The sequence below is a fragment of the Arachis stenosperma genome, chromosome 2, assembly GCF_014773155.1.
Source record: "Arachis stenosperma cultivar V10309 chromosome 2, arast.V10309.gnm1.PFL2, whole genome shotgun sequence".
NCBI classification, from domain to species: Eukaryota; Viridiplantae; Streptophyta; class Magnoliopsida; order Fabales; family Fabaceae; genus Arachis; species Arachis stenosperma.
This window is the reverse complement of record NC_080378.1, coordinates 102,817,592-102,844,959: the sequence shown is the minus strand read 5'-3', so window position 1 is coordinate 102,844,959 and position 27,368 is coordinate 102,817,592. Positions and strand designations below refer to the sequence as shown.

At 28.9% G+C, this 27,368-nt stretch overlaps 1 protein-coding gene across 1 annotated transcript; it reads left to right on the top strand.

Annotated features, from left to right (window-relative positions):
- The first annotated feature begins 20,885 nt into the window (after positions 1-20,885).
- On the top strand, positions 20,886-23,962 carry LOC130961527 (putative Myb family transcription factor At1g14600). The gene is made up of 5 exons (XM_057887463.1): positions 20,886-21,471; positions 21,565-21,641; positions 21,834-21,873; positions 21,991-22,105; positions 23,148-23,962. The coding sequence occupies exons 1-5, from the start codon at positions 21,198-21,200 to the stop codon at positions 23,794-23,796; spliced, it is 1,155 nt and encodes a 384-aa protein (XP_057743446.1). The 5' UTR covers positions 20,886-21,197; the 3' UTR covers positions 23,797-23,962.
- The last annotated feature ends 3,406 nt before the right edge of the window (positions 23,963-27,368 follow it).

Here is a 27,368-nt window from a genome sequence, read left to right as displayed (position 1 = left end):
TCACATCAAATTATGTCAGCAAAATTTCAAAGACCATAAGCATTTGTTCAAGCTAATCTAACTCAGCACTTTTAGCCTGAACAAAATCAGCAAGTGAGAGGTGGATTTAGAGGTGGTTTTCGAGGCAGAGGTGGACGCATGTATAGAGGAAGCATAAGCTCAAATACTAGTGGTAGAATGATGCAAGAATCATATAATGGAGATAGAGGCTCATTCAATAATGAAGGGAGAGCAACAAGAGATCAATCCTCTTTTGGCTATGGAAGAGGATGGTATGAAAGAAGAAACTATAATGATTCAAGAAACTATGCTGATGCAAGGAGTTAAAATCGGGGAAGAAATTACATGGGAGAAAGGCCTCAGTATGATAAGCCGCAATGTCAAATATGTGATAGAATAGGTCACACAGCAAAGACATGCTAGTACAGGTACAGTGAGGAGCAGTATGATGCAGCCTACAATAAAAAATACTACAACAATCAGATTTCTCAACCTAAGGCTAACTTTAGCAATGTGTTAGCAACTCTAGCAACCATTCAGGATCTAAATTGGTACCTAGATTCAGGTGCTACATATCACATGACACATGATGAGCAGAATTTGATGGATAAACGAGAGTATAAAGAAGATGAGCAAATTGTGATAGACAATGGAACAGGTTTGCAAATCAATTTTTTTGTAATTCGTGCTTTAATCCTGATTTGAGCTCTAGGTTATTCTTGATGAGAAAATTATTACATGTACCTGCCATCACTAAGAATTTGATGAGTGTATATCAATTTTGTTGTGATAACAAAGTATTATATGAATTTCATGCTGATAAATGTTATATCAAATCACAGAAAAACATGAAAGTTATTCTTCAAGGAAATGTGGATAGGGGATTGTATAAATTTGTCAAGTTCACCACTGCACACACACCGGCACCTGCACATACACATACATATACACCAGTAGCCTATGCTTCTTCATTGAAAAGCTTGAATCAGTTTCTTCTTTGGCATCCCAGATTAGAGCTTCCAAGCTAAGTAAAAGTGTCATGTCTAAAGTTCTTAACATTTGTAATATCTCTTTTACAATTGATAAACTAGAATGTCCAGCTTATTGTATTGGTAAATCACACCAATTATCTTTTTCTGTCTCACAAACAATGTACACAAAGCCTTTAGGACTTGTATACATAGATATTTGGGGCCCAGCACCCATATCTAACAATAATAAAAATTGGTACTTTATGAATTTCATTGGTGCATTCTCAAAGTTTACTTGGATATATCTTCTTGAATCTAGAACTCAACTGAAATTAGTCTTTAATCACTTGCAACAAATTATTGAGTTGTAACTAAATACAAAATTAAAGATGGTACAAAGTGACAATACTGTTGAATATGTTCGTTTACCAAAGATTTTTAAGAAAAGAGGCATTTGTCACAGGTTCTCTTATCCACATGTGCATAAGCAAAATGACTCAGCAGAAAGGGAACACGAGCCTGTAGTTGAAATAGAGCTAACGTTGCTGGCTGGAGCTTCAATGCCTACCAAGTTTCAGGGAGAAGCTTTTACAACAACTGCCAAGTTAATCAATATACTACCTACACCAGTTTTAAATGGATAGTCACCTACAGAAAAGTTGTTTGGGAAGCGACCTTCCTATGAGAATCTAAGAGTGTTCGGATGCTTATGCTTTCCTCACCAAAGACCCTTCAACAAGCACAAGTTGGATTTCAAATCATCACCCGATACATTTTTTGGCTAGGGAACAACTTAGAAAGGATACAAATGCCTCACTTAGCAAGAAAAAATTATTACAACTCCAAATTTAATGTTTTTTGAAGACAGATTCCCTTTTAAAAAAGCAGCTAAGGAAGGATAGCAATTTCAATGATTCCTAAAATTGCCTCAGTCAATAATGAAGATAGGCAGCAGTAGCAACAAACTAATTGAGCCTCAAGATAGCAACATTAGCAACTAATACCAACAGATCAGTAGCAGTATAGTTCAGCCTTAAATGGTTCAGCCTCAAGATAGCAACAACATCAATTAACCTAAGAAAATGAAGGTAGATAGCAACAGCATTCTATTTCAGTCTCAAGACAACAGCAACAGAAACTAGTATCAACAGATCAGTAGCAATAGTGTGCTTCAGTCTCAAGACAGCAACAGCAATAATTGATCCAAACAAATGAAAGTAGACAACAACAACAATATTCTAATTTAGTATCAAGACAACAGTAACAGAAACTAGTACCAACAAAGCAGCAGCAACAATTAGCACAAACAAGTGAAGGTAGACAGCAGTAGCAGTATGGTTCAATATCAAGTTCAGCAGTTCCAGTAATTATAAGAATTTCCTCAATCAATAATAATAGACAACAACAACAATTAGCACAAGCGGAACAGCAGCATGGTTTAGTATCAAGTTCAGCAATTCCAATGATTCCAGGAACTCTCAATCAATAATGAAGATAGACAGCAACATCAACAATTAGCCCCAGCAAATTAGTAGCAGCAGTATTTGAATTCCACAATTCCCTCAATCAATATTGGCAGATAGTAACAACAATTAACACAAGAAAAACAATAGCATGGTTCAGTATCAAAATTAGCAATTCCAACAATTCCCAGAATTCTCCCAATCAATAGCGAAGATAGATAGTAGCAATAACAATTAACACTAGCAAATCAACAACAGCAATATTTGGGTTCCACAATTTCATTGATCATCAATAAAGGGAGACAACAACAGCAACAATTATAATTAGTGACAAGCACCACAAACAACATTTAGAACATACAACATCTATTAGATAATACTCAAAGCAGCAAATACATAATTGAATAATCAATTAAAATAGTAACACCTCAACAAAAATCACCAGTAGCATCAACAACCCCTGTTTCAATACCTATAAATGACATAGAAATTGTCTTACCACTTGATGAAGAAGCACTTACAACAACAGCAACAGTGAATGGACACTCCATGATCACCAAAAGCAAGGCTGGTATCTTCAAACCAAGAGTGTTTTTAGCTAGTGTGGAGCCAAGGAATGTATAGCAAGCATTGCAATCCCCAGAATGGAAAGCAACTATGGATCTGGAGTATGAAGCACTGATGAAAAATAAAACCTGGAAACTAGTCAATCTTCCTCCAAATAGAGAAGCAATAGGAAGCAGGTGAGTGATTAGAATTAAATACATTCTGATGGTTCATTGCAAAAATACAAGGTAAGACTGGTGGCACAAGGGTACTCGCAAAGGCCAGGTTTTAACTTCACTGAGACATACAGTCCAGTCATCAAACCCACTTCAATCAGGCTACTTCTATCAATTGCTCTGGCTAAGTCATGGGAAATTAGGCAATTGGATGTAAACAATACCTTCCTACATAGAGATTTAATGGAAGAAGTATATATGAAGTAGCCTAAAGGATGAAAATGGTGACTCATCGATAGTTTGCAAACTAACCAAGGCACTCTATGGGTTGAAGCAAGCTCCCAAAGAGTGGTATCACAAACTGGCAAGTGGATTAGCAGAATTGAATTCAAAACAACAAAATCAGATGTGTTAGTATTTTTAAAAAAGATGAATGGAGTGAAAATTTTTGTGTTGGTGTATGTAGATGATATAATCATCACAGGAAAGTCTGAGGTGCATATAAATGAAGTAATTGAAAGGATGAATGCAAGGTTTGCACTCAAAGACATGAGTGACCTTAGCTTCATTATTTTCATAGTATTCAAGTAGCAAAAACAAGTGATGAAGGGTTGCTTCTGTTTGATAGAAGTATATCAATGAAGTACTAAAGAAAGCAAATATGGAAGGATGCTCAAGTTGTCGTACTCTTCTATCATCAACAGTGAAACTATCAGCTTTTGGTGGTTCTAACTTCAATAATCCTCAGCTCTATAGGTCAATAATTGGTAGCTTACAATATTTGAGTGTGACAAGACCTGAGATTTCATATAATATACGCAAAATGTCATAATTTATACAAACTTCTTTAGATGTTCACTAAAAAATGGTGAAGAGAATACTCAGGTACCTCAAGGGCACAACAAACCATGGTATGCTCATGAAGAAAGCTAATTCCATGGAAATCAGTGTATACAGTGACTCAGATTGGGATGGCAACCCTGATGATAAAAAATCTACAAGTGGGTACTGCGTGTTTTGTAGTTCAAATATGGTTTTATGGGCTTCAAGGAAGCCCGCTCTCGGTGACAAGGTCAAGCACAAAAACTGAATACACGAGTATGGCCTAGTAGCTGAGCTATTGGATGAAGAAACTAATGATTGAGTTGCAGTTTCTACTAAAAGAGGCACCGATGGTTTACTATGACAACTTGAGCGTAGTTTTACTGGCTGTCAACCTAATCTTACACTCTAAATCAAAGCACTTTGAGATAGATCTTCATTTTGTTAGAGATCATGTGAACAGCAAAGACATTAAGGTGAGTCACATTTCAAGAACTATGCAAGTAGCTGACATTCTAACAAAGGCAGTGCCCTCTAATAATTTTCTCAACTTTATAACTAAACTAAGCATTGAGGATCTAGACAGTGCAAATGGAGAATCTAGGAACAATGAAGAAAATGGGTCAAGGAGCAATGACAGTAAAGAGCAAAACTCAAAAGAGAAGAATGCTAATTGCATGATTGTTGACTGCTATAGCTTATTGTTGATTGCTATAGTCTTTAATTGCCTAAGAGAAAGAAGAAAGCAATTAATTACCTAAGAAAAAGAAAAAAGCAGAAATGATAATAGAAGTTTAAGAATAAAAAAACAGTAGAGATGATGATAGGAGTGTAGTGCTCAAGTTCACTGTCTTAAAGCCCAAGTAACTAAAGCAGCAGTTAGTTTTACTGTTAGTTTTATTTTTCTATTTTTAAGTTTGTTAAGAGTTAGTTGCAGCACTTTCTGTTTAGAGTTTATTAGAATTAGTTAACTGTTAAAATCTTCTAAGATAAAGACTTTAGAACTAATTTATATTTATAAAAGGTTCACTCTCTCATTGTCATTGTTGCTGTTCAATCATAAATCAAATCACTCACTGTAGATTCAGTTTCTCTTCTCTTCTTCTTCCTCTACACTTCTTCATTTACTCTTATTTTCTGAACTTTCATCTCCTAAGTTCATGTATGATACCTTTTAAATTAGCTATTAGCACTACAAGAAAAATACCCATTCAGCCACACTTTTTTTAGGCTACATTTGAAAAGCGTAGCCTATTCATAGAATAGGCTACGCTTTTCTCTGTGTTGCCTTTTTATAAGAGAAAAGGATACACAAATGCAGCATCATTTAAAAAGCGTAGCCTTAGGTATTAAAGATATCACTTAAAAAGCGTAGCCGTAGGTTGATATCTATAGGTTCACTTTTCATATCAAAGGAGACGCTTTTAAAGGATAGCCTATTTGTTAAGTTTTGGGTGCGTTTCAAAAGTGATGCCTAATGTCTCTAGAGCCAAAAACTTTAACACTTAGTAATTTTTTTCCTTGTTTTTCCTGAAAGACCTTATTAACACTTAGTAAATTAAAACTAAAGAAATTAAACTTCTGAGTCTCAGTCACCTTCATCCTCGAGCAACAAACCCTCCATAGCACCCTCTCACTCTCGGTCTCGATAGCTAACCATCGTGGCCCCCCACTCTCGGTCTCGATAGCTCGCCATTGACCCTCTCACTCTCGGTCTCGCCATTCACCCTCTCAGTCTCGCCATTGACCGCCTCACTACAAGCGGAAACCCTCTCACTGTCGCCGTTGAGAGTCATCGCCTCCCACTCACGACTCACCTGCTCTACTCTCCACAGTGACCGTCGTCATCTCCTTTTCGCCATCGCTTGCACTGATCGTCGCTGTGCGGCCCTCACCATCGTCAGTGTGCGACCGTCACCATCGTCGCTGCGCCGCTCTCACCATCATCATCTCCGTGCTTCTCATCATCGTCTTCGCTGTGCTCACATCATTGAATAGGTATGTATTGATTTCTATTTGCTTCTGAAATTGATCAGTGGCTTAGGGTTCCTATTTTAGGGGTTTTAATTTGGGGCTTTTAATCTCTGAAATATGGGTCTGTGAACTGTAATTTGATAACATGCATGCTGTTATTGATGAAGATGTGTGGTATTTTAGGGTTTGTGAACTGTGATTCAATATACAACTTGTTTATTTTCTCTGTATTTTTGTTTCTGAGACTGAATCCAAATGCAGCGTTAATAAGCTTTTGTTTCTGTGATTTCTCAATGAATAAGTTGGCTTTCGTTTCTCTGTTTTCAGCTTCCTGTTTTCAGCTTCCTGTTTCTAACAGAGTTCTTACAGTTTGAACGGTTTCTTGGTTAGCCAGAAACAGAAATGGTGTGAAGAATGTAAAGAATGAAAAGAAGACAAGGAGTAGAGAAGAAGTAGAAGAGGAAGAAGAAAGGTGAGCTGAATTGTAAGTTGAATTGAAAACTCACATATACATGCTTAGAAGAATTTCTTAATTCGTCAATTTCGTTGTCCTGCAAGGATCTGTTTTTGGATAAGGTATAAGTTGCAGCTTTTTCCTCAGAGTTCATGCTTTTATTAGTTATATGTCTAACAGGACTGATAAATAGTCTTTTGCAATCTCCTGGGTAATTCTGCTGCACAACATACCTTGTAGAAAACCTTTTAACTACTGAATTTATTGACTTTGTCTGCACATAACCATTAAAAGAGCTCAAAATACTTAGCTAATGTGGTCTAATCTGGAGAGAAAATAACTCAAGTTGTAGAGTACTTCAACTGTATCTATATTATCCAAAATTTGTGACAAAATTTTCTCCGCAAAGAAGGCTTGGTTTTGGAAAGAAATTAACCCCACTCAAACCCTCAACTTTTCACAAATTAACAGGCCATGAATATTGTTGCCAATAACTTTATAGTTAGAGAAAAAACGTCATTTATGCTTAGTCCTACTATAGTGTTATCTCTATATTACATATTAGATGCGTAAATCCCTTTTCCTAAATATAATCAATTTGTCACCTACCGGTCATTTTCAATATTTTTCCAAGACGATGCTAAAAAGAACCAGCAATATATTTTATAAGCTAAGCATTAATTTCTACTAAAGCTAGTTATAAACTAGCTCAATTGCCAACCTATATTCTCAGTTTTATAATGGGCAGCTTAATAAGTATTTCCCCAGAATAAGAATAAGACAAATAAAGCCAAGAGACTAATTTAAAGTAATGGACATAAGAGTTTTCTTACACTTTTAAATCCTTTATGCTTCCAAGAAATAGCCTAATATGACATCATTATTTCATGAAAGAAGACAAACCTTGTGTGTATTTGATAAGCTGCCAAAATGTTGCTTAAACATATCACTGTCTTCATCACAATTTAAACTGCCAATGTTAGATTCAAGAATCGGTTTTGACTCACTTACAGATTCATCTAAATTGAGCTACTCTGCTTTTATATCAGAAATTTCTTCAGAAGACAAAGAAGAAATACAACTATTATTGAAGTCAACTTGCTCTTCTGAAACAACACCCAACTCTTCTAAAACAGAAATGGTGTGAAGAATATAAAGAATGAAAAGAAGACAAGGAGTAGAGAAGAAGTAGAAGAGGAAGAAGAAAGGTGAGCTGAATTGTAAATTGAATTGAAAGAAAGAAATCTGATTAACATGAAAACCAATCATATACAATCCTGGTAAGGTGAACAAAGAATGAAAGGGTTATGGATGGGTAAAACTATATAAGAAAATTGAGTTTTCTAAGAGTAAATATTTATAATTTACTTTTTTAATTTATCAATTTCTCCACTTTAATTAACAATCAAATCCTTGTATACACACCTGTATACACACTTCTGATATGTCAAGCTAAACTATATAATTATTTTAAACATGTTTTGAGACTTCACTCAATAATTAATTTTAAGTATTGGTTGTTGAATAGCTTAGTTGTTATTAGATTAAGAAGCAGTTACGTTCACACGGTCATAGCCTCCATTTTTCTTTGTTTGACTTCATGACTTTTATGTTAGTCCAAGTCTTACACACGGTCCATTTCTTTCAGATTAATATAAAATAATATGAAATATGAACATGAAACGTTTTTTCTTTTCATGATGTCACCGTTTTTTATAAGATTATATTCATTCATGCAATCATCTATCTATATTATTTAATTAATTAATGAATTTGTGTGGTTTCTTTGTAGGAAAGGGAGATTTAATAACATGTTCTAAGCAAAAGAATTCAGAGTTATTTCACACGGTTCTTGGAGGCTTAGGACAATTTAGAGTTATAACAAGAGCAAGAATTTCTCTTCACCCAGCACCCACAAAGGTACGTTTTCATTTTAAAAAATATAAAAAAATCATTTATTTTTAATTTTATCTTTTTTAAATTAAGATTTAAAGCTTAAATTTAAAAAATTTAAAATTTAAAGTTAAAAATAATTTCAAGAAAATAATTTATAATTAATTGACAGAAAAAATTTAACTATCTAATTGACAGAAATCTGATTGTTTGACATCTCCATTGTAGAAATCTAGGTAGTCATCTATAAAAATGGGGACATTGTAGTTACTTATACCCCTTTTGAGTAAAACTACAATTTTTCCCTCAGTTACTGATTCTTATGGTAATATTCTTCTGAGACTGAAGTTGATTTCTTGAATAGGTGAATGATTTAATGTGTTATGTGTTTAATATTGAAACACTTTTTGTTTTGAAAGTTTTTGTAGATAAATTTAACTTTGATGAATTTTTGAGTTTGTGCTATTAATGCTGCTGCATTCTTGTACCAGTTACATCAATTTCTGAATGTGATATATGCTCAATGTGTGAGTTTAAACTGTGATTGCTGCTGAAGTTTTATTCCTATTTGCACTTCATGGTTGGAGTCAGTTATGAGTAATTCATTGAATTAATGCTACTGCAAGCATAATAGTTGTTGTTTAGAAATGATCATTGCATGTTGAATTCAATAAAGAAATATTGATTGAGTCCATTATTTTTATCCCTTTCTGCTATCGTAGTGCTGTATTTTTGCTCTTGCTAAATTTTAGCTCACTTTTTGAATTCCTATGAAGCTATGTATATGGTTTTTGTGAGTTTAAGTGTATATGGGTTCATAGGAAAGTTAATTTGTTTGACTGCGCTTGCTGCCCCTATTTGAATATGCATATCAGCTCATATGAAATTATAGTTGCTGCTTTGTCTGAAGTGTTTTGAACTCATATGAGCTGTATATTGCTGTTCTGCTACTCTAGCTTAATGTTATCTGAATCATATGAATTTACTGTTCGCTGTATCTGTTTGAATTTCTCTAAATTCATATGAATTGTTGTTTGCTGCTGTTTTAATTTGGGAACGCTCAATTTACTACCGGAATGCTGTCAAATTTTTCTAAAATCTTTATGGTATCAATTTCCAATTGTGAACTGAATTTGGCACATTTTGACTTTACACCTACTTTATTACGGCCAAATTCAATTCATGAATTGGTCGGCTAGCATTTCCACCTCTTCTTTGCTTCCCTTTATCTGAAATACTTGTTTGATGGAAACAAGGAACTATTTGACAAAATTCTGTGTCAAATAGATATAAAAATAGACATCTAAATAGACCTCTTCTTTGCTTCCCTTAATATCTATAAAAATTTAACTTTTAACAAAGGAGCTAGATAGGTCGATTAATAAGTTATTGATTACACTTATTGATGACATCTAAAACAAATTAAATAGACATACTCTAAATCCAATGCAGGGTTCTTGGTCACATCGCAGGCGAACACTGGAGAATTCTGTGCCCCAACTCCACTGGAGCTGAAGAACAGAGCCACGAAAGAGAGCAAAACAGAGACCTTGGGTGCTCTATTTTCCGAAAGAGCCATTCCCATTATGGAATAGCCAAACAAGGGTACACTAGTTATGAATATCATGAGCTATGTATATATATAATATTGATATAACATGCTTAAACTAGTCCGTGAAACTCAGCAACCTCTTTTTCTTTTTTTACTTGAGACACTCATTTTGTTTGGATGCTCAACTTGCACCACAGATATAATCCATGATATTGGTTATATTAAGAGAACTATTATGCATTATTAATTTATCATTGGTTAAAAAGACCTTTCTCCCTAACTGTTTGTGAATAAAAACCACACATAGAAGGTTATTTATCTAAATGGTTTCTTCTGATATTCTCGTAAATTGGAATGGAGGGCACAATTGTCCAAAGACAGTAATTGCTTCAGATAGTAAATCACGTGAGGCAGGTATGGCCGCAAGCTTCTATGTGTGTTTGTGGAAGGGACAAGGGACTAGAAAAAGTAAAGGGCCTATTGGTATTTAGTGAAATGCAAGAAAAAAATAAAAAACAGGTCAAGTTAGTGGTAGAAATTTTGGATAGGAAAAGGGTTCTCTTTTTCTTCTGTTTGAGTGACACTGAGCTGTGAAAAACTGAAAACATTGTTGTGATCTTTGTGTTTATTAGTTTGGGAGATCCCAAATCCCAACTTGATCATGTGAAGATCTTAGTCTGGATCAAAATAAATGATTTTTCGGAATGGACTCATTCTTTGCAATGTCCTCAATAAAGTCCACCCTCGTGCTGGAATGAGGCCAGAAGAACTAGAAGCTTTATTACAAGACGCCCAACAATCTCCTATTGATGCAAATAGCGGCCATGGATCAACACATTTTCCGAACTTAGATGTGGTATGTCCTTATCTATTCCAAATTCCATAGTTTTTACTTGCATTTACATTAATTGCTATGGCTGAAAATGTTTGTTGGCTTTATTAACACTAAAGTTGTATTGCTATGGCTGAAATTTGTTTGTGTAATTCTGGTGGTTGTATCTTTGATTTTGTGCACTTGGTACATATGAATTTGTCCCTATATCTAATTTAAGTGTGAAAGTCTGGTTAATTAGTGCATGAAAAATGCTATAGGGACATATCAGGATTGTGTTAAAGGAAATGGAAGGAAGAAACACCAGTAGATTTTCATAGTTTGAATGAAACAAGATAATACATAATTTCTTGAATTCACCTCTTCTGCCGTGACCATGTTATTTTTTTAGTATATATGCTTTCTTGGCTTACTATGACTACGTGTTCCATTTAATTTTTATAATTACGAATGTCATTATGAATATTTTTTTAACTACTTATCTATATAATTATGCAGGATAACAATGAAGATTAAGCAATGAAGAGTAAGCTGACTATTATTGTGGTTTTTTGGCTAAGATAGAGTGCTATTTAGGATCTTTACATGTATGGTTGACTAATGATTTTTATTAGAAGATACCTTTATTGGCCAAGTGATATTATGGTTTTGATATGGCTATGCTTACTTTAATTTGAGTTGTATGAATTTTTACAGTTAATTTCATTCTAGTACTTTTGGATCAATGTTATAAATATATTTTGGTTTGAGACAATTTTTATTATATAAAGAAATTATTTAGTATAATTATGTTTTTATTTTTATTTTGTAATATTCAATTCATTTATACATGTAATCATATTAACTATTATGTTGTATTAATAATTATTAGATAATTATATATATATACAAAAGAAAAAAAAGACCAAAGGCTACACTTATATGTACAGTAGCTATAGTATACAGAAAAAAAAAGAGACCTAAGGCTACGCTTATATACAGTAGCTATAGTATACAGAAAAAAAAAACGAGACCTAAGGCTACGCTTATATACAGTAGCTATAGTATACCAAAAAAAAAAAAAAAGAGGGACCTAAGGCTACGCTTATAAAAAGTAGCTATGGTATACAATGGGGCTACGCTTTACAAGTGATGCAGTAGCATTGAAAAGCGTAGCCTATTCTGGAAGAATGAAAGCTGAAAAGCGTAGCCTTTGGTCCTGAACAGCATCACTTGAAAAGCGTAGCCTATTCCCAAACGCCAAAAGCGTAGCCCTTGGTGTAGAAAAGCGTAGCCTTTGAGAATAGGCAACGGCCGAATAGGAATCACTCCAAAAAGCGTAGCCGTAGCCCTAAAAGCGTAGCCGTAGCCTAAGGCATCATTTTTTTTCACTTTTGGCTACACTTTTCAAGTGTACTTGAATGGGTGTTTTTCTTGTAGTGTAGGAATATATTTGATACAAATAAAAATTTTAGGATAAAATTAAAATAAAATAAAATTTAAGAATATTTTTAAAATTTTTAACAAATTTTAAAAATAAAAAAATATATTTTATCCTTAAAAAAATAAAAAAAGTGTTGAATTTTGTTTAAAGATACCAATTTTTTTTTTTTAAATGAATCGTCAAGCTAAGTTAGTCTATTTAACCAATTATTTTCCAAATTAATTAGGTCAAGTCTGCTTAACGTCTAGTTTTTATAAATATAATTTTAGAGACCAAAGTCTGCTATTTAAACTGTATAAATAGTTTAGCTCGATGGATTCGCTACCTTGGTAATATCTTTAAACGGTTTTCTTCCATTAACTTAGTTATCGTTGTAGTTCGTAGTATAATACTAGTATAATTCTGTACATGGTTGGGATGCATGCATGTGTAAGGCGTATATATACACGCTACGTACGAATGCAGAATAATAAATTCATATATTAAGGATGCATGATTGCATGATGTTTAATATTATTTTATATTTGGTGAAAGATTTATAATGCTTAAATAATTCCATTTGTACATAATTTATTGATTTAGCAGAATACTGTCATAAAACGACAGACATGCTCATTCTCAATTGATAATAATGAAGTTTAGATCCGAATAAGTAGGGTCACGCACTCTAATGTAGCTTGTTGTATCAATTAACAAAATTATGATTATTTAAGATAGAAATTAAAAACATATAAAACTGAAGAAAAAGGACACAATTGGACTGTGGAGCGTTGACCTCCTAGCTAGCATGTTCAAGTTGCATGCAGTGAATCTTTTCTAACATATTATTCTTAAATATAATTAATTACTAGCAAGTAATACAAAAACACCTACATTTTTTATATAAATTTTCTTTTGAAATTTGTGCTATCACACAATGGTGAGTAGGCTTGGTTTTTACAATAATATAAAATAAGTAACAACGTAGCTAATTATTTCAGCATTTTCATTTTTATGAGAATAAATTAATAGTGATAGGATAAAATATATTTTTTATTCTGATAATCGTAGAGTTAAAGTCTGTTATAATATTTTTTTAGGTAACATCGACTCTATAAAAATCGCTGCAATCTAATAACATGATACAAAATTACATCAATTTTTAAAGTCGTTATAACACATTTTGCAAAAATTAAAAATCGCCCTAAAATAAAAAAAAAAGATTCAATTTAGCAATTTTTTTGTAATACTCTTGGTGAATAAACGTATAAATATATAATCATTTATATATCTCATCCTATATTTTTGGGATAAATATTTTTGTAATAATATTAGACTGTCTTATATTATTATTATTCATGTTTGTAGAGAGTAATGTAAATCATGTAGAGTGAGTTAGTAATTATGAATTTTATTTAGCAAATGATTTAGTCATTAAATTAAAAATTAGCCACTGGTTTACTGTCATCACCGTAGTTTAGTTGTCGTGATTCTAGTTCTGAATTATCTGAATAGTTCGCAAAGGTAAGAAATGAAGAAATAGTTAAGAAATTGCAAGAGAAAAATAATGCTTTGACAACTAATAAATTGGAGAAGTAGAAAATGAACTCAATAACCAATTGCTACGATGAAAAAGCTGAATTTTTTGAGATTTTGATTCTTCAATTATGGGATGAAGAAACAAATAAAAGCGAGGATGACCAATGATGGTGAGCAATCTTCGAAAGAGTGATGATAATTATATATTCATAGTAGTATGATTAGTTAGTAATTGAAAAATTTTAAGGAGTCAATTATAACATAAGCTGACTCGAGTCAATCTTTTATATTTTTTATTTTAAAATTCAAAAAATTAGAATAGTAAAAAGTTATTTTTTATTTTTATAACAGATTTTCTATTTTTTAATTAGTTGGTTCTAATTAACTACTAGTTAATTCTCTAGCGGAACCCGTTAATAATTAAGACATTTGGATGATTAAGTAATTGGTTATATAAGCATTACTTTTGCTTATTAGTTATATGGAAATTGTGAAATGTTATTTGGTATTTATATGAAAAAATAGGTCTATTTTTATTATTTTTATATTTTGTTCATTTATAATTATATTTAAAAATCAAGTTTTATTCTTTGCTACATATGAAATATAGTAAAAATTTATATTTAAAAAAGCAGTAATAACTAATTTAGTGATCAATTTTGAGATTTTTATATCAAGTACTAACAACCTATTTAGCAACAAAAAATATAGTGACCAAATTAGTAACTATTGAAATTATATATGTTAAGTTGTTACCAATAATCGATTTATCTAACAATTGACTTTTAGCGATCGATTTAGAAACTAAGATTTTAATAGTCATTTAGTGACTGATATAATTTGGCATGGGTTTGGTGGCTCTTTGTTAAAAATTAATTGTTAAAATCGGTCCTTAAAGGCTAATGGCCGAAATTAGTCGTTAAATATAATTTAGCGACCAAAGTTCTGGTATCCATTCAAATAAGTTGTTATTTGATTATTTTTTGTAGTGAAATAATTAAATTTGTTTACAATTAATATAATAAATCTTATAAGATATGAAATATGTATTTCTATGTATAGTGGCTAATTATTGACTAATTTTTTATATACATATTACATATCATCGCATAATAATTTTGTTGAAAATATTATTATTTGTTAGTGGTTGATGTTTCATTAATGGATATATAATTTGTTTCCCATGGGTAGGATTATAAAGGGGAGAGAATTAATATACCTGCAGAACCTAACATTATCAAGAACCTCGTGATGATTAATTAAAAAGTTATGTAAATTTTGCTTTCACTGATTAGCTTTTGTTGATCTGAATCACGTTCCATGCATGCATGGAAGGCCACACGGTCATGCACGTGTGAGGAATGAAAAGGGTCCTATTTACCAACTCAAAAGCATTCTTTCCTCTGCCCCAAATTAAAGTGGAAAAAGAAATAAGGTTGTAGCCTAATAATGGTTTTAACATTTTTTTTTTTTTGTAATAAGATATTGCCGAGGTGTAAAGGGATGGACTGCATTTGTTATTATTATAAATAGATTTGTAACAAATATGTAAATTATTATAATTTTGTTGAAACTACTGTTGCTTCCCTATGATGTAACTTTTTTTAAAGAGAAAGTTTTATATTAAATAAATATTTATGTTGGTTTTTAAAAGCTTCATTACTTCATTAGTATATTTTAAATTTATAGGTTTTATATATCTAGATATTCATTTTAGTTTGGGTAAATTTTTATATATAATTTATGGAGATAAGACATTTAATTTAGGTATTTAAGCTGACATGAGATTTTATTATTCTATAATTATGACTGAATTAACCGCCAATATTTAATCACATTTTTTAATTCTCTTAGCTAGTTTTGGAGTTGAGCCAGTTATTCTAATATTTTTTCAAATTATTTGTAAATTAAATATAAAATGAGATTTATTGTACATACAAGTTATTTTGATATATAAATTTATACAAGTTAGTTCAAACTTAACAAAAAGGACATTCAGTTTAGATTGCGTGTAAACATGCGCTTTCCTAACTCTTAAATAACGCAAATGGTTTTTTTCTCAATCAAAACCATAACGCTCAAAATTTAAACAAAGATCAAAATCTCTCAAAAATCTCTTAAAATCGTCACGAAAAGTTAAGGAAGTTGCGAAGTTGAATTCGAAAAGAATTATGAGAAAATAAAATAAAAAGATGAAGAAGAAAAAGCAGTAGAAGATGAGGAGGAGGAAGAGGAAGAGTTTTGAATTATGCAGAACTTATCAGCACACATACACTGAAAATTCTTAAACAATACACTCAAATATCTTCGTGTTACACCCAAATATCTTCGTATTACACCCAAATTTGCTGTAAATACAGGAAAATTTTTTCTCTAATGCTGCATTTTTTTCTTCTTTTTTTGTTATTTCTTTCTTTCTTTTAGTTGAATAAATGTAAGTTCATCATCTTCTAAATAATTTTGCAGCATTATGTGTTTCTTCTTCTTCTTTGTTTGATTTTTTTTGTTTTTATTCCTTTTAAAAGAGTAAAATAAGAAGAAACTTGATAAGGTAAAACAAGAAGGAAAAGATGAATAAGCAAAAAAGAAGAAGAAGATGGTGATGATGATAAAAAAAAAGAAGAAGAAACAGCAGAAGATGGGGAGGAAGAAGATGAAGAGTTTTGAATTATGTAGAACTTATTAGCACACATACATCGAAAATTCTTAAACAATACACTCAAATAACACGTGTTACACCTAAATTTGCTGCAAATATAGGAAAATATTTTCTCTAATGCTGCTTTTTTTTCTTTATTTCTTTTTTTCTTTTAGTTGAATAAATGTAAGTTCTTCCTCTTCGAAATAATTTTGCTGCATTATGTGTTTTTTCTTCTTTGTTTGATTTTTTATTTTTATTCTTTTTAAGAGAGTAAAATAAGAATAAACTTGATAAGGTAAAACAAAATGGAAAAGATGAATAAGAAAAAAAGAAGAAGATGGTGATGATGATGATGATGATGATGAAAAAAAAGAAGAAGAAGCAGCAGAAGATGAGGAAGAGGAAGAGGAAGAGTTTTGAATTATGTAGAACTTATCAGCACACATACACCAAAAATTCTTAAACAATACACTTAAATATCTTCGTGTTATACCAAAATATGTTCGTATTACACCTAAATTTGCTGCAAATAAAGAAAAATATTTCTTCTAATGCTGCATTTTTTTCCTTTTTTTTCTTATTTCTTTCTTTCTTTTAGTTGAAATGTTGAATGAATGTAAGTTCATCATCTTTCAAGTAATTTTGTACCATTATGTATTTTTTCTTCTTTTTTGTTTGATTTGTTTTGTTTTTATTCTTGTTAAGAGAGTAAAATAAGAAGAAACTTGAGAAGATAAAATAAGGAAAAAAAGATGAATAAGAAAAAAAAAGACTATGATGACGATGATGAAAAATAAGAAGAAGAAGCAGCAGAAGATGAGGAGAAGAGAGAAGAAGAGTTTTGAATTATGCAGAACTTATCAGCACACATACCCAAAAAATTCTTAAACAATACACTCAAATATCTTCGTGTTACACCGAAATTTGCTGTAAATACACAAAAGTATTTTCTTTAATGCAGAACTTTTACATTACATTTAATTCAAACCATCAACGATGAAGAACAATTTTCACAAAAAAAACATTATTCACCTACAAAATCATAAACTACTAACGAAAACATTAACTAGAATCGAATCACACCTCAGCCACTTGATTGGATTCAAAACAATAATCAACTTCGTTCTAGTTTAATTGACAATCTGAACTTGAATTATTCATTATCTTCAACAACGAGATAATTGTTCAAAACTGATTTTAGAGCTTGATTTCAAAAACGTAGAGAACGAACGCAGAGATGGAAGAGAACGTAGATCGAAAACGTTGAAAAAATTTGTAAATAGAAACGAAATCCTTTCGAAAAAGACAGTTATATATTCACACGTTGATTAAAAAATTAATTAGATTAAGAGGCGCATGAGGTGAATTAGGGTAAAATGATTTATATGGACTTGTATAGAAAAATGACTTGTACGTGGAGAATAATTGATATAAAAATTATTTGAACTAACAAAAATTTGTTGTAATAAAGTTAAGTTGCTCTAAGGATTGAATTTCAAAATTTTGTTAAGGCATTTACTGCTGGACATATATAAAGAGTAATCTATTTTTTATATTCTGTAGAACTATTTAAAAGAACAATATATACTGATCATAATTATAATTTTGACTATTTTATTATCGTTTTGAAAGAAAAAATAAAAATAAATTCATAGGAGAAGAAATCTAGCTCCATGATTCCCGATTGAACAGAAAAATATTTGAAATTATTATGATATGTTGTGTGTTTTTGAGAGACACGTGATTTGCACCATTGGATCTGTTTTATTTGGTTTTATTTTCTTTACGCATAGACAGTATAGCACAACACATATGAATCCACAGAAATCCAAGTCACAGATCAGAGATCACTGTCATGTCATACACACATGATGCGATAATCTTCCCTATGTGCGTGTTCTTCCCTAATAAAACATTGATCTTGTTACGAATTTATCACACTATAAATTTTATAGGTTAATGGGTTTATTGGAATCTTAATAAGGAGTGAATTAAGGTAATTAAATTTGGAGAAAGAAGCAGGGCTTTTCACCATATTAGTTCTTTGATTATTTTCGAGTTAGAGAGGTGAGAATAAATCGGGTAGGATAGAATTTAGATTCAATCCTAATTTTATCTGTAAATTAAAATTTTTATATAAATTTAATTCTATTTTATCTGCAGATAGATTGAGAATATTTAATTTTAATCTTATTCGGTCCGTTTTAAATCCGCAAATACTCATCTCTACTCAAAGATTATAAAAAAAGATGTAATATTATTAATAATTTGATGATAATTTAAACAGAATTTATTTTTATGTAAAAAAAATATTAAATTATTAATTAATGATCTTCTCTTAATGATTAAGAATATTTTATATTTAGTGAGGGGTCTTTAGTTCAACATACATTCACTTAAAATATATATTTATATAAGTATATATATATATATATATATATAGGATACGGATTGGTCGGTAACGCTATCCTACTCGCTGCAAATCAAGTTGATAACCCTATTCAATAAGGTTGGATCAAATTATGTACTTGCAAATAGGATGTATTTGTTGTTACTCCTATTCGAGCCGAATCAAAAAGTTAGGAAAGAAAACTAAGCAGATTATTCAATAATAAGAAAAATTAAAATACTATACTTTTTGTTGAAAGAAAAAAAAATGAAATTAAGAATAAACTTTTATTATTTTTTATCTAAGTCAAATAATCTAAATTGCTCATTTTTCTTGTATCAGTCTCGTTACATTTACATTCTTTTATAATAAACATTGTTTTAACATTAGTATTTTTTAAAAAGCTAAATATGCGTTTTTTTTTGTTAATTTAAAAATAATTTAAATACATCAGCGATAGTTATACCAATAATTATTAAAAAAAATCACAAATCTTAATTCTCACACCTTAAAAAATAGTAATTTTTAAATGGCTGTATTTTGCAATGATTTATAACCGCCACAAAATTATAAAAGAACAACTGTTGTTTGGCGGCTTTTTATTTGTCTCTCTTCTGTTTTCTCCTCTTGTAGAGCGCATGGACAATTCAAATACGGTCTATATATATAATAAATTTGAATCCTCTAAAGTGAAAAAAAATTGGTAAAATAATAAAGTAAAAAATTAATCACCATTAGATTCTGTTAGCAAACTATATTAGAATATAGTCAATTATAACTAATTAGTTGAAAAATATGCTAATTACATAAAAAAATAAAACAACTCCCCACTATCTCTATTTTCTGAAATTTTAAAATTAAAAACAAAAAAATTAATTGAATTGGCTTACGGGTTATAGTTAGTTCTTTAAAATTTCTCATCACGATCGATTTTGTAACTTTTATAAAATATATGCTTTATTATCTTAATCCAAAAGTAATTAACTCATCATTTTACCACTTTATCAACTTTTTATTTTTTAAAAGATTTTCATCCATATATAATAACTCAAGTTTTTCCTATATAAAGCTCCGTCAAACAAAAGGTTGGTGTTTGATATGTCATATTAACTTTGATAGGATTTTATACAGTATGACTTTGATTGTTATTTAGTATAGTTAATACATTGCGTCAATTTATCCATGATATAACCCCATTAAACCCCAAAACATTGCTAACGTTATTATTAATTTTTTTATTAGATTATATATAAAGAAATTTGACGCGTAAAATATTTTTTTTTTTAAAGAATGAAACTAGAACAAACAAGAACTTACTTGTATTAACTTCATATTGCCCCGGAAATTTTGGGGACTTAACCTTATACTTGTTCACTTCTTTATATTTTCAGAAAAACAGGGCTAAGCTAGCCAGTATATGTAATAAAAAATAAAAATAGAGAAAAAATTTTAAATGCCTTGACAATTACTTCGAAATATAACGAGATTCTCAAAAAAAAATATACATTTTGACTCTTAATCTTTATTTTTGTGAGACTGATTAAACTAATCTCTTTATCAATATTTTTTTGTATTAACGGAATAAACTTACATGACATGTTAAACTGTTAATTTATCCGTTAAGAATTAATAAAGATTGACAGATTCTTTTTTGTTAGGAGTCTCATTGTCTTTTAAAGATAATTGTTAGGATTATTTAGTTTATTATTATTAGTTAAATTTATGGTGTAAAATTGAAAATATTAATTATTTTTAAATTATTTTATTTATAAAAATTAAATAAAAAATATATTAATGATTAATATATTACATAAACATGTTTTAAAGAAAAATTATTAAAAAAAATCAATTTTACAAAATTAAATATGATATCAAAAATTAAAAATGATATTTTTTATTAAAAATTTCATGATCTTTCAAAAAAATTGTCAAGAAGGGGCTAGAATGGATATTCACCCGAAAAAATATTATCATGAGAAGAATCAAAGCCCTGCGTATTTTTTTATTATTAATAATATTTATTGAGAAGAAAACATGTTTGTCTATTATGATAGAAACGTTCCAGCGATATAATAGTAAAATATTAGTGTGACTAGCTATCCGTTCATCGGTATTGATTACTTTATTGTCACACCAAAAAATAGCTTTCCTTATTCAAGTGGCAACAAATAAAGGTCTTGTATTCACATGAAATTATTAACTATATTCCTTGCATTCCATCATCACCACCATGCATATTCAAAACACATATATGTTTTTATTCATCACCTCATCACTCACATATGCATAAAGAGAAGAGAGAGAAGAAGTAGTAGTAATAGATAGAAGAACCTAGATGTTCTAATTAAATTTCATTTGAAGATCGATCTAGGGTTTCTACTACTTCTTGGTATTTTGATGTTAAGTGTCAAAGCATGGAGGAGGATGAACAATTATTATTAGGTTTCAAGTAGTGGATTTGGTTCCATTAATTGACCTCTAGGGTCAAAAAAGTCAACACCATTTCTTTCTTTGTTTTTTCCCTTATTAGTCTCCAATTAAGTATGGAAGAAAGCCATGGATCCCAATGTTCCAAGACAAGCCCTTCAAACCTTGAGGAGGAAGAAGAAGACGACGACGACGAATGCGAAAACAAGAAGAATAATGGAGGAGGAGGAGGGTGTTCAAGCAATAGCACAGTGGAAGAGAATAGTAATAATAATAATGATAAGAAGAAAATAAGGCCTTATGTTAGATCCAAGTTTCCAAGGCTTCGTTGGACACCTGATCTTCACCTTAGATTTCTTCATGCTGTTCAAAGACTTGGAGGTCAAGAGAGTAAGTTCCATATATATATATTATTCTTAATTGGATTTTTCCAATTTTTGCTATATTATTATTTATATTTATTATTATCTTTCTTGGGAATAGGAGCAACCCCAAAATTGGTTCTTCAATTGATGAACATCAAAGGATTAAGTATTGCCCATGTTAAGAGTCATTTACAGGTAATTAATTAATTAACATAGATAAGTTTGGTATACCCTCGTGATTTTTCTCTTTATATTTAGTTTTGAATTTTAATTTATTATTACAAATAATAGGTTATTTTAATCTATATATTTTCTTAGCATATCCTAACTCATTAGCCTGATTTAATAACTCGTTGCTTATTTTCTTTTCTTTTTTAATTTTCTCAGATGTTTAGAAGCAAAAAATTGGATGAACCAAATCATCAAGGTACAAAATGTTTGTTTCCCGGTCCCTTGCATAATTCATAAACTTATAAATGCATGTTAGTATTATTTATTAGGGTTTCCAATTAATTGCAATTAGTCCTAATTGTATGTATCACAGTATTGGCCAATCATCATAGTAGTCGTCTTATGGATACTGGAGACAGAAATATATATAATCTTAGCCAACTTCCAATGCTTCAAGGGTATAACCCAAGCACAATTTCATCCCACAGGTACACATACATGTATAATCTAGATCATAGTTATATTTAGGTTTAATTATTTTATTAGTCTCTATAATTTTACTAAATTTATAATTAAATCTCTATATATTTTTAATTTAATTTTTATATTATTTTTAATAATTTTATAATTAGGTCATTTTCATATTAAAAATATTAAAATTAATAAAATATTCTTTCTAAAATATATATATTCAAAGATCTAATTAAATTTTTAATTGGTATTACCTTCAATTTACTAAAAAATATTCTATTAACTTTAACATTTTTACGTTGATAAGAATCTAATTATAAAACCAAAAATAATGTAAATATTTAATTAAAAAAAATACAAAAATTTAATTATAAATTTAGTAAATTTATAGATATTAATAAAATAATTAAATCTTCTATATATATATATATATATATATATATATATATATATATATATATATATATATATATATATATATATATCTTGGTTAGTTCCTTATCTCTTACTAATGTTAAGTACATGTTAAAGCTGTATTTATTAATAAGTATTTGAAGTAAAAATATAAATACATTGATAGAAAAATTAAGGTAGGTTTGTTTTGTGTTTTTATTTTTTATTTTTAGTATATTCTATTTTGATAGAAATCAAAATATTATAAATACGATTGATTTGTATTTTATTTTTTGTTTTTTATTTTTAGTATTTTTTATTTTTTTAATTTTATAAAAAAATAAATAAAATTTTATTTTTTATTTTCAATTCTGCTTTTTTCTTTTTGCTTTATAAAATTATAAAAATAGAAATAACTGAAAATAAAACAAAAAATGTAAATATAAATCAAATACACTCATATTATTTTTATTTTTTTCACAAAATTATAAAAACAGAAAATATGAAAATAAAAGAAAAATAAAAACACAAACTAAATATACATATTTCCATTTTAGTTTTCAGCGAATTAAAAATAGGTCAAATTTTCTCCTAATAAATACTTTGAAATTTGGGCTTAATATTAATCAAACTAGTAATAAATTGTCTTTGTTTAATTTTTTACAGATTTGGATATGGGGATAATTCATTCACAAGTGCCTATGAAAAAATGGTGCATAGACCTTTCAATTGGGCTAGTAGCATCTTCCGGGTTGGTTCTTCTTCCAATTTTATTGAGCAGCAACAACAACAACAACAACCAATAATAACAAGTAATAGCAGTTTTAAAATCCATGAACCAAGAAAAGATGATCATGAATTTCTCTCATTTGGTAGTAGTAGTAGTGCACATGATCAATCTCTATGCACTAAAAGATTGAACAATAATAATAATGTTGGTCTCACCCCATTATTATTATCATCACAAAATCCAAGAACACAAGACAATAATAACAATCATAACATCATCATGCCATTGAAAAGGAAGGCATCACCATCACCATCATCATCATCATCATTAGCTACTGAAAAAATTGATTTGGATCTTTCACTAAAATTGAACTCAAGGATAGATGGTGATGAAGAAAGAAGAGTGGAATTGGAGGATCATGATAATAACAATAATAATGATGATGATAACAATCTATCATTATCTTTGTACCCTCCTATTCAATCATCAACCTCTAATAATCTTAGAAGCAATAAGTTGAAGGAAGCACAAGATTGTTGCAAGAAGCAAGGGAAAATGGCTAGTACCCTGGATCTGACTATATGAATGAGACAAAATAATTCTCAGTGAGATCTTGAGGTACTTGTCAGAATTTTAATTTATGCATTTTTATTATAACCAGATTCTTACATTAACTCATCATCTGACATAGTTGTATTTTTCTTGTTTCATTTGTGTTTAATTAATTATTATGTACTATCAATTACATGCATTAGATGAATCATATATATGTTATTATTAGTTATGAAATTATCTTTAGTAATATGTTTGGTTGGAGGTAAAAATAGAATAATCTTTTTTTTTTCAGATAAGAGAATTTTTAAGGTGTAATATTATTATAGATAAAACTATAATAATTTCACCCAAGTTTTAATTTCTAAATTGAACATATACCCATCTATATAAAAATTCATATGAGAAAACCCAGTGACACAAAAGACTGAAATTAGAGTAAAAATCCCAAATATATATATATATATATAAATTTTCCTTTTGCCTTTTTGGTGAAGCAGAAGCAAGATCAATAATGGATTTGGGGTAGATTTTCATTTTTTTTTTCGTTTTGCTAACTTCTATATGTTTTTATATGGTAAAGTTAAAAATTTAAAATCTATAGGTTACTAGTGCAACTAGAATCTACATGCTTAGCTGGTAGATCAAATGTTTCGAGTTTTATTCTCAATTTTCAATTCTCAAAAATAATCAAAACTATTTTAGAGATGTGTGTTTAAGCTGCGCAACATCAGATTTGATTCTGTAAGTTAATTATTAATGATGGCAATCATATGTTTTTTACCATTTTATTGCTATTACTTTATTTGTATGCATAAAAAAATATTACGTGTATATTAATTTTTAATGATTAAATTAGTTATTATATATTTATTTATGTTTAAATATATGTGTTGTTTAGTAAATTTTAATGTATATTTTATATTTTAATATAATTTTTTTAGAAATTAACACAGTTAACATTTAATAAAAAAATCTAAAATTTTTAAAAATAAAAATATTTAAAATTTAATTAAAAAATTATAATTTAAAATTAACAAAAAATTTATTTTAATAAATTTAATATTAAACTTGTTTGATAATCTATATAATATTGGTTTTAATATTATTTTCTAAATTTTATAAAATAATTAATTTAATAACTAATTTTTTATATATACACAATATGTTTAAAAAAATAATAGAAAATAGTAGCTGGATAAGAACAGTTGAATATCACGTGCATTGAAAAGTAATCGTCAAAGTTCAAAAGGGGGTACTAAAAACAAGAGGATATATGTATAATAATTGTTTTTTCCCCTTAGAAGTGCAATTTCGTTTCAACAAACTTCAGTTACATTTAATTTTATAATCAGGGGAAAATTAAAATAGAAGTAAATATTTTTCATTTGATTTATTAATTTTTACGACTACACATTCAGATTCATTATTATAATAGCATTATTTATCTTTAAAGTTATAATGTGTTTCTATTATATCACATTATTTTCTTTGGTGATGTATTCTTTTTATTACTTTACAAAACTATATTTTATATTTTTTCTAACAATAAACTAAGATGAAGTAGAAGCTGAAAGTAGCTAGTTTAATAAAATAAAAATCGGATAAAGAAAATAATAACTGCATTTAAAAGAATAAAAATAGTTAACAAAAATTGGACATCAAATATCACATTAGGAAACCAGATACATATTGAGTTTGATACATCTTTATACATGTATGTTAGGGTGTGTTTATTTACATGTATTGAACATTGAAAAAAGAAAATAGAGAGATAAAATTATGTATCACGGGTGAGATATAGATATAAAAATTATATTTTTAAATATAGAATTGGTATATTTTGTGTTTTTTTTTATAGAAACTATACAAATATATTAATGAGAAACATAAATTTTTTTATTATTTTTGTTATTTTTTATAATTATATTTTAATTTTATTTTTTTAAATTTGTGTGGAAAAAAATAAAGGTATGATTTTTTATAATTTATTTTATCTTAAATTTAATTTATCATCAAACAAAGTACAGAATTACTAACTTTTGTATCTTTTTTCTTTTTTAAAAACAAATACAACCTTAGGTACATTGAAGACACCAACATTATAGACACTGTTTTTTCAGATTGATCTCTTTTAATGTGAGTGAGTGAAAGTTTAATCACTTTTAAATTAAAGTTTTAAAATTTATATGTGATAGATGTTAACAATTTAACAATAATTAACTTCTTATTTTTTCTCTTTACAAATTTTTTATTTTATAATTTTTTTTTCAATTTTTATGCAGTAACGTTAATTGAGAAGAATTCAGCGTATAAATGTTTTTCCCTTAAAATTAAAATCAAAACATTTTAATTAAAATGTAAAGTATATAATATTTTAACTAATTTCACATGTATTAATATATATTTCGTAAATGTATAAATCACATGCTTCTATATATTTATTACGAGTAATGATAGGTAACAACCAATTTTTTTAATCAATATGGGTAATTTTTTAATTATTTATTTATCTTATATTCTAAGTCTTAAATAATAAATATTTAATTTTAAATTCTAAATTATAAATCTAATTACAGTTAATATTGGCTAACTAAAAGTTAGTTTCGTATATTATTTTATTTATTATCATTCAGTTATGCATTCTGCTTAAGACTGTAAATAAACCGAAGTGAATTAAGTTTAAAAATTAAATTCAAGTTCTATTCATAAAAATTAAGCTCAATTCATTTATAATTAAGCCTGTTTATAAAGCTCAAATTTGACTCACAAAAAATTTACGAATTGATTTAAAATAATAATATAATTTATAAATTTATATAAATAAAAATTTATGTTTCTATAATCATAATTTATGTCTTTTATCATAATTATATATAAAAATTATATATATGTATAAAATGTTGGAATAAATTAATTTCAATAACTTAGATCATCCATATTGAATCACCAAAAATATTATAGTGCGGAAGCGTACCTGAATTCATAAACATGAATTATGATCGGAAGAGTTTGGATCTTGTGGTTCTTTCGATCTTCCTCAACCAAAGCCTTCTGTATTCCTAGGAGGCTGTACTGCAACTCTTTTGATGGAGAAAGAGTAACAAAGGCGGCTTTGGTATATTGGGGACCGAAACCCTGAAGGTCTATTTATATTTGAGCATGGCACCCATTAAACCCTTAAGCCCAAATAAAATAGTATCTAAAGCCCAAAAGATAATATATCTAAAATCCAAAAAGATAATTATATAAGGAACAAAAGATAATATCCGGTTTTATTCTCATTTAATTCCAAATCAAAAGTAATAATGACTTATTCAATTAGCATTTATAACAATAAATGAGATCATCATTATATAAGTCATTTAATTTGAAATAGCATCATTTGTGATTATAATTGATATATGTATTGCCCACAAATAAGTTAGGAAATTAAATAATTTCCTAACAATCTCCCACTTGGGCTATACATATATTCTTTCTTGACATAATCACATTTTATAAACTTTATGCGCGCATCTGAATGCTATTTCTTTCATTACTTTAACAATCTGGTCCGTCTCATACATTAGATATGGAACTACCGCAGCTTTTATCACATTAAA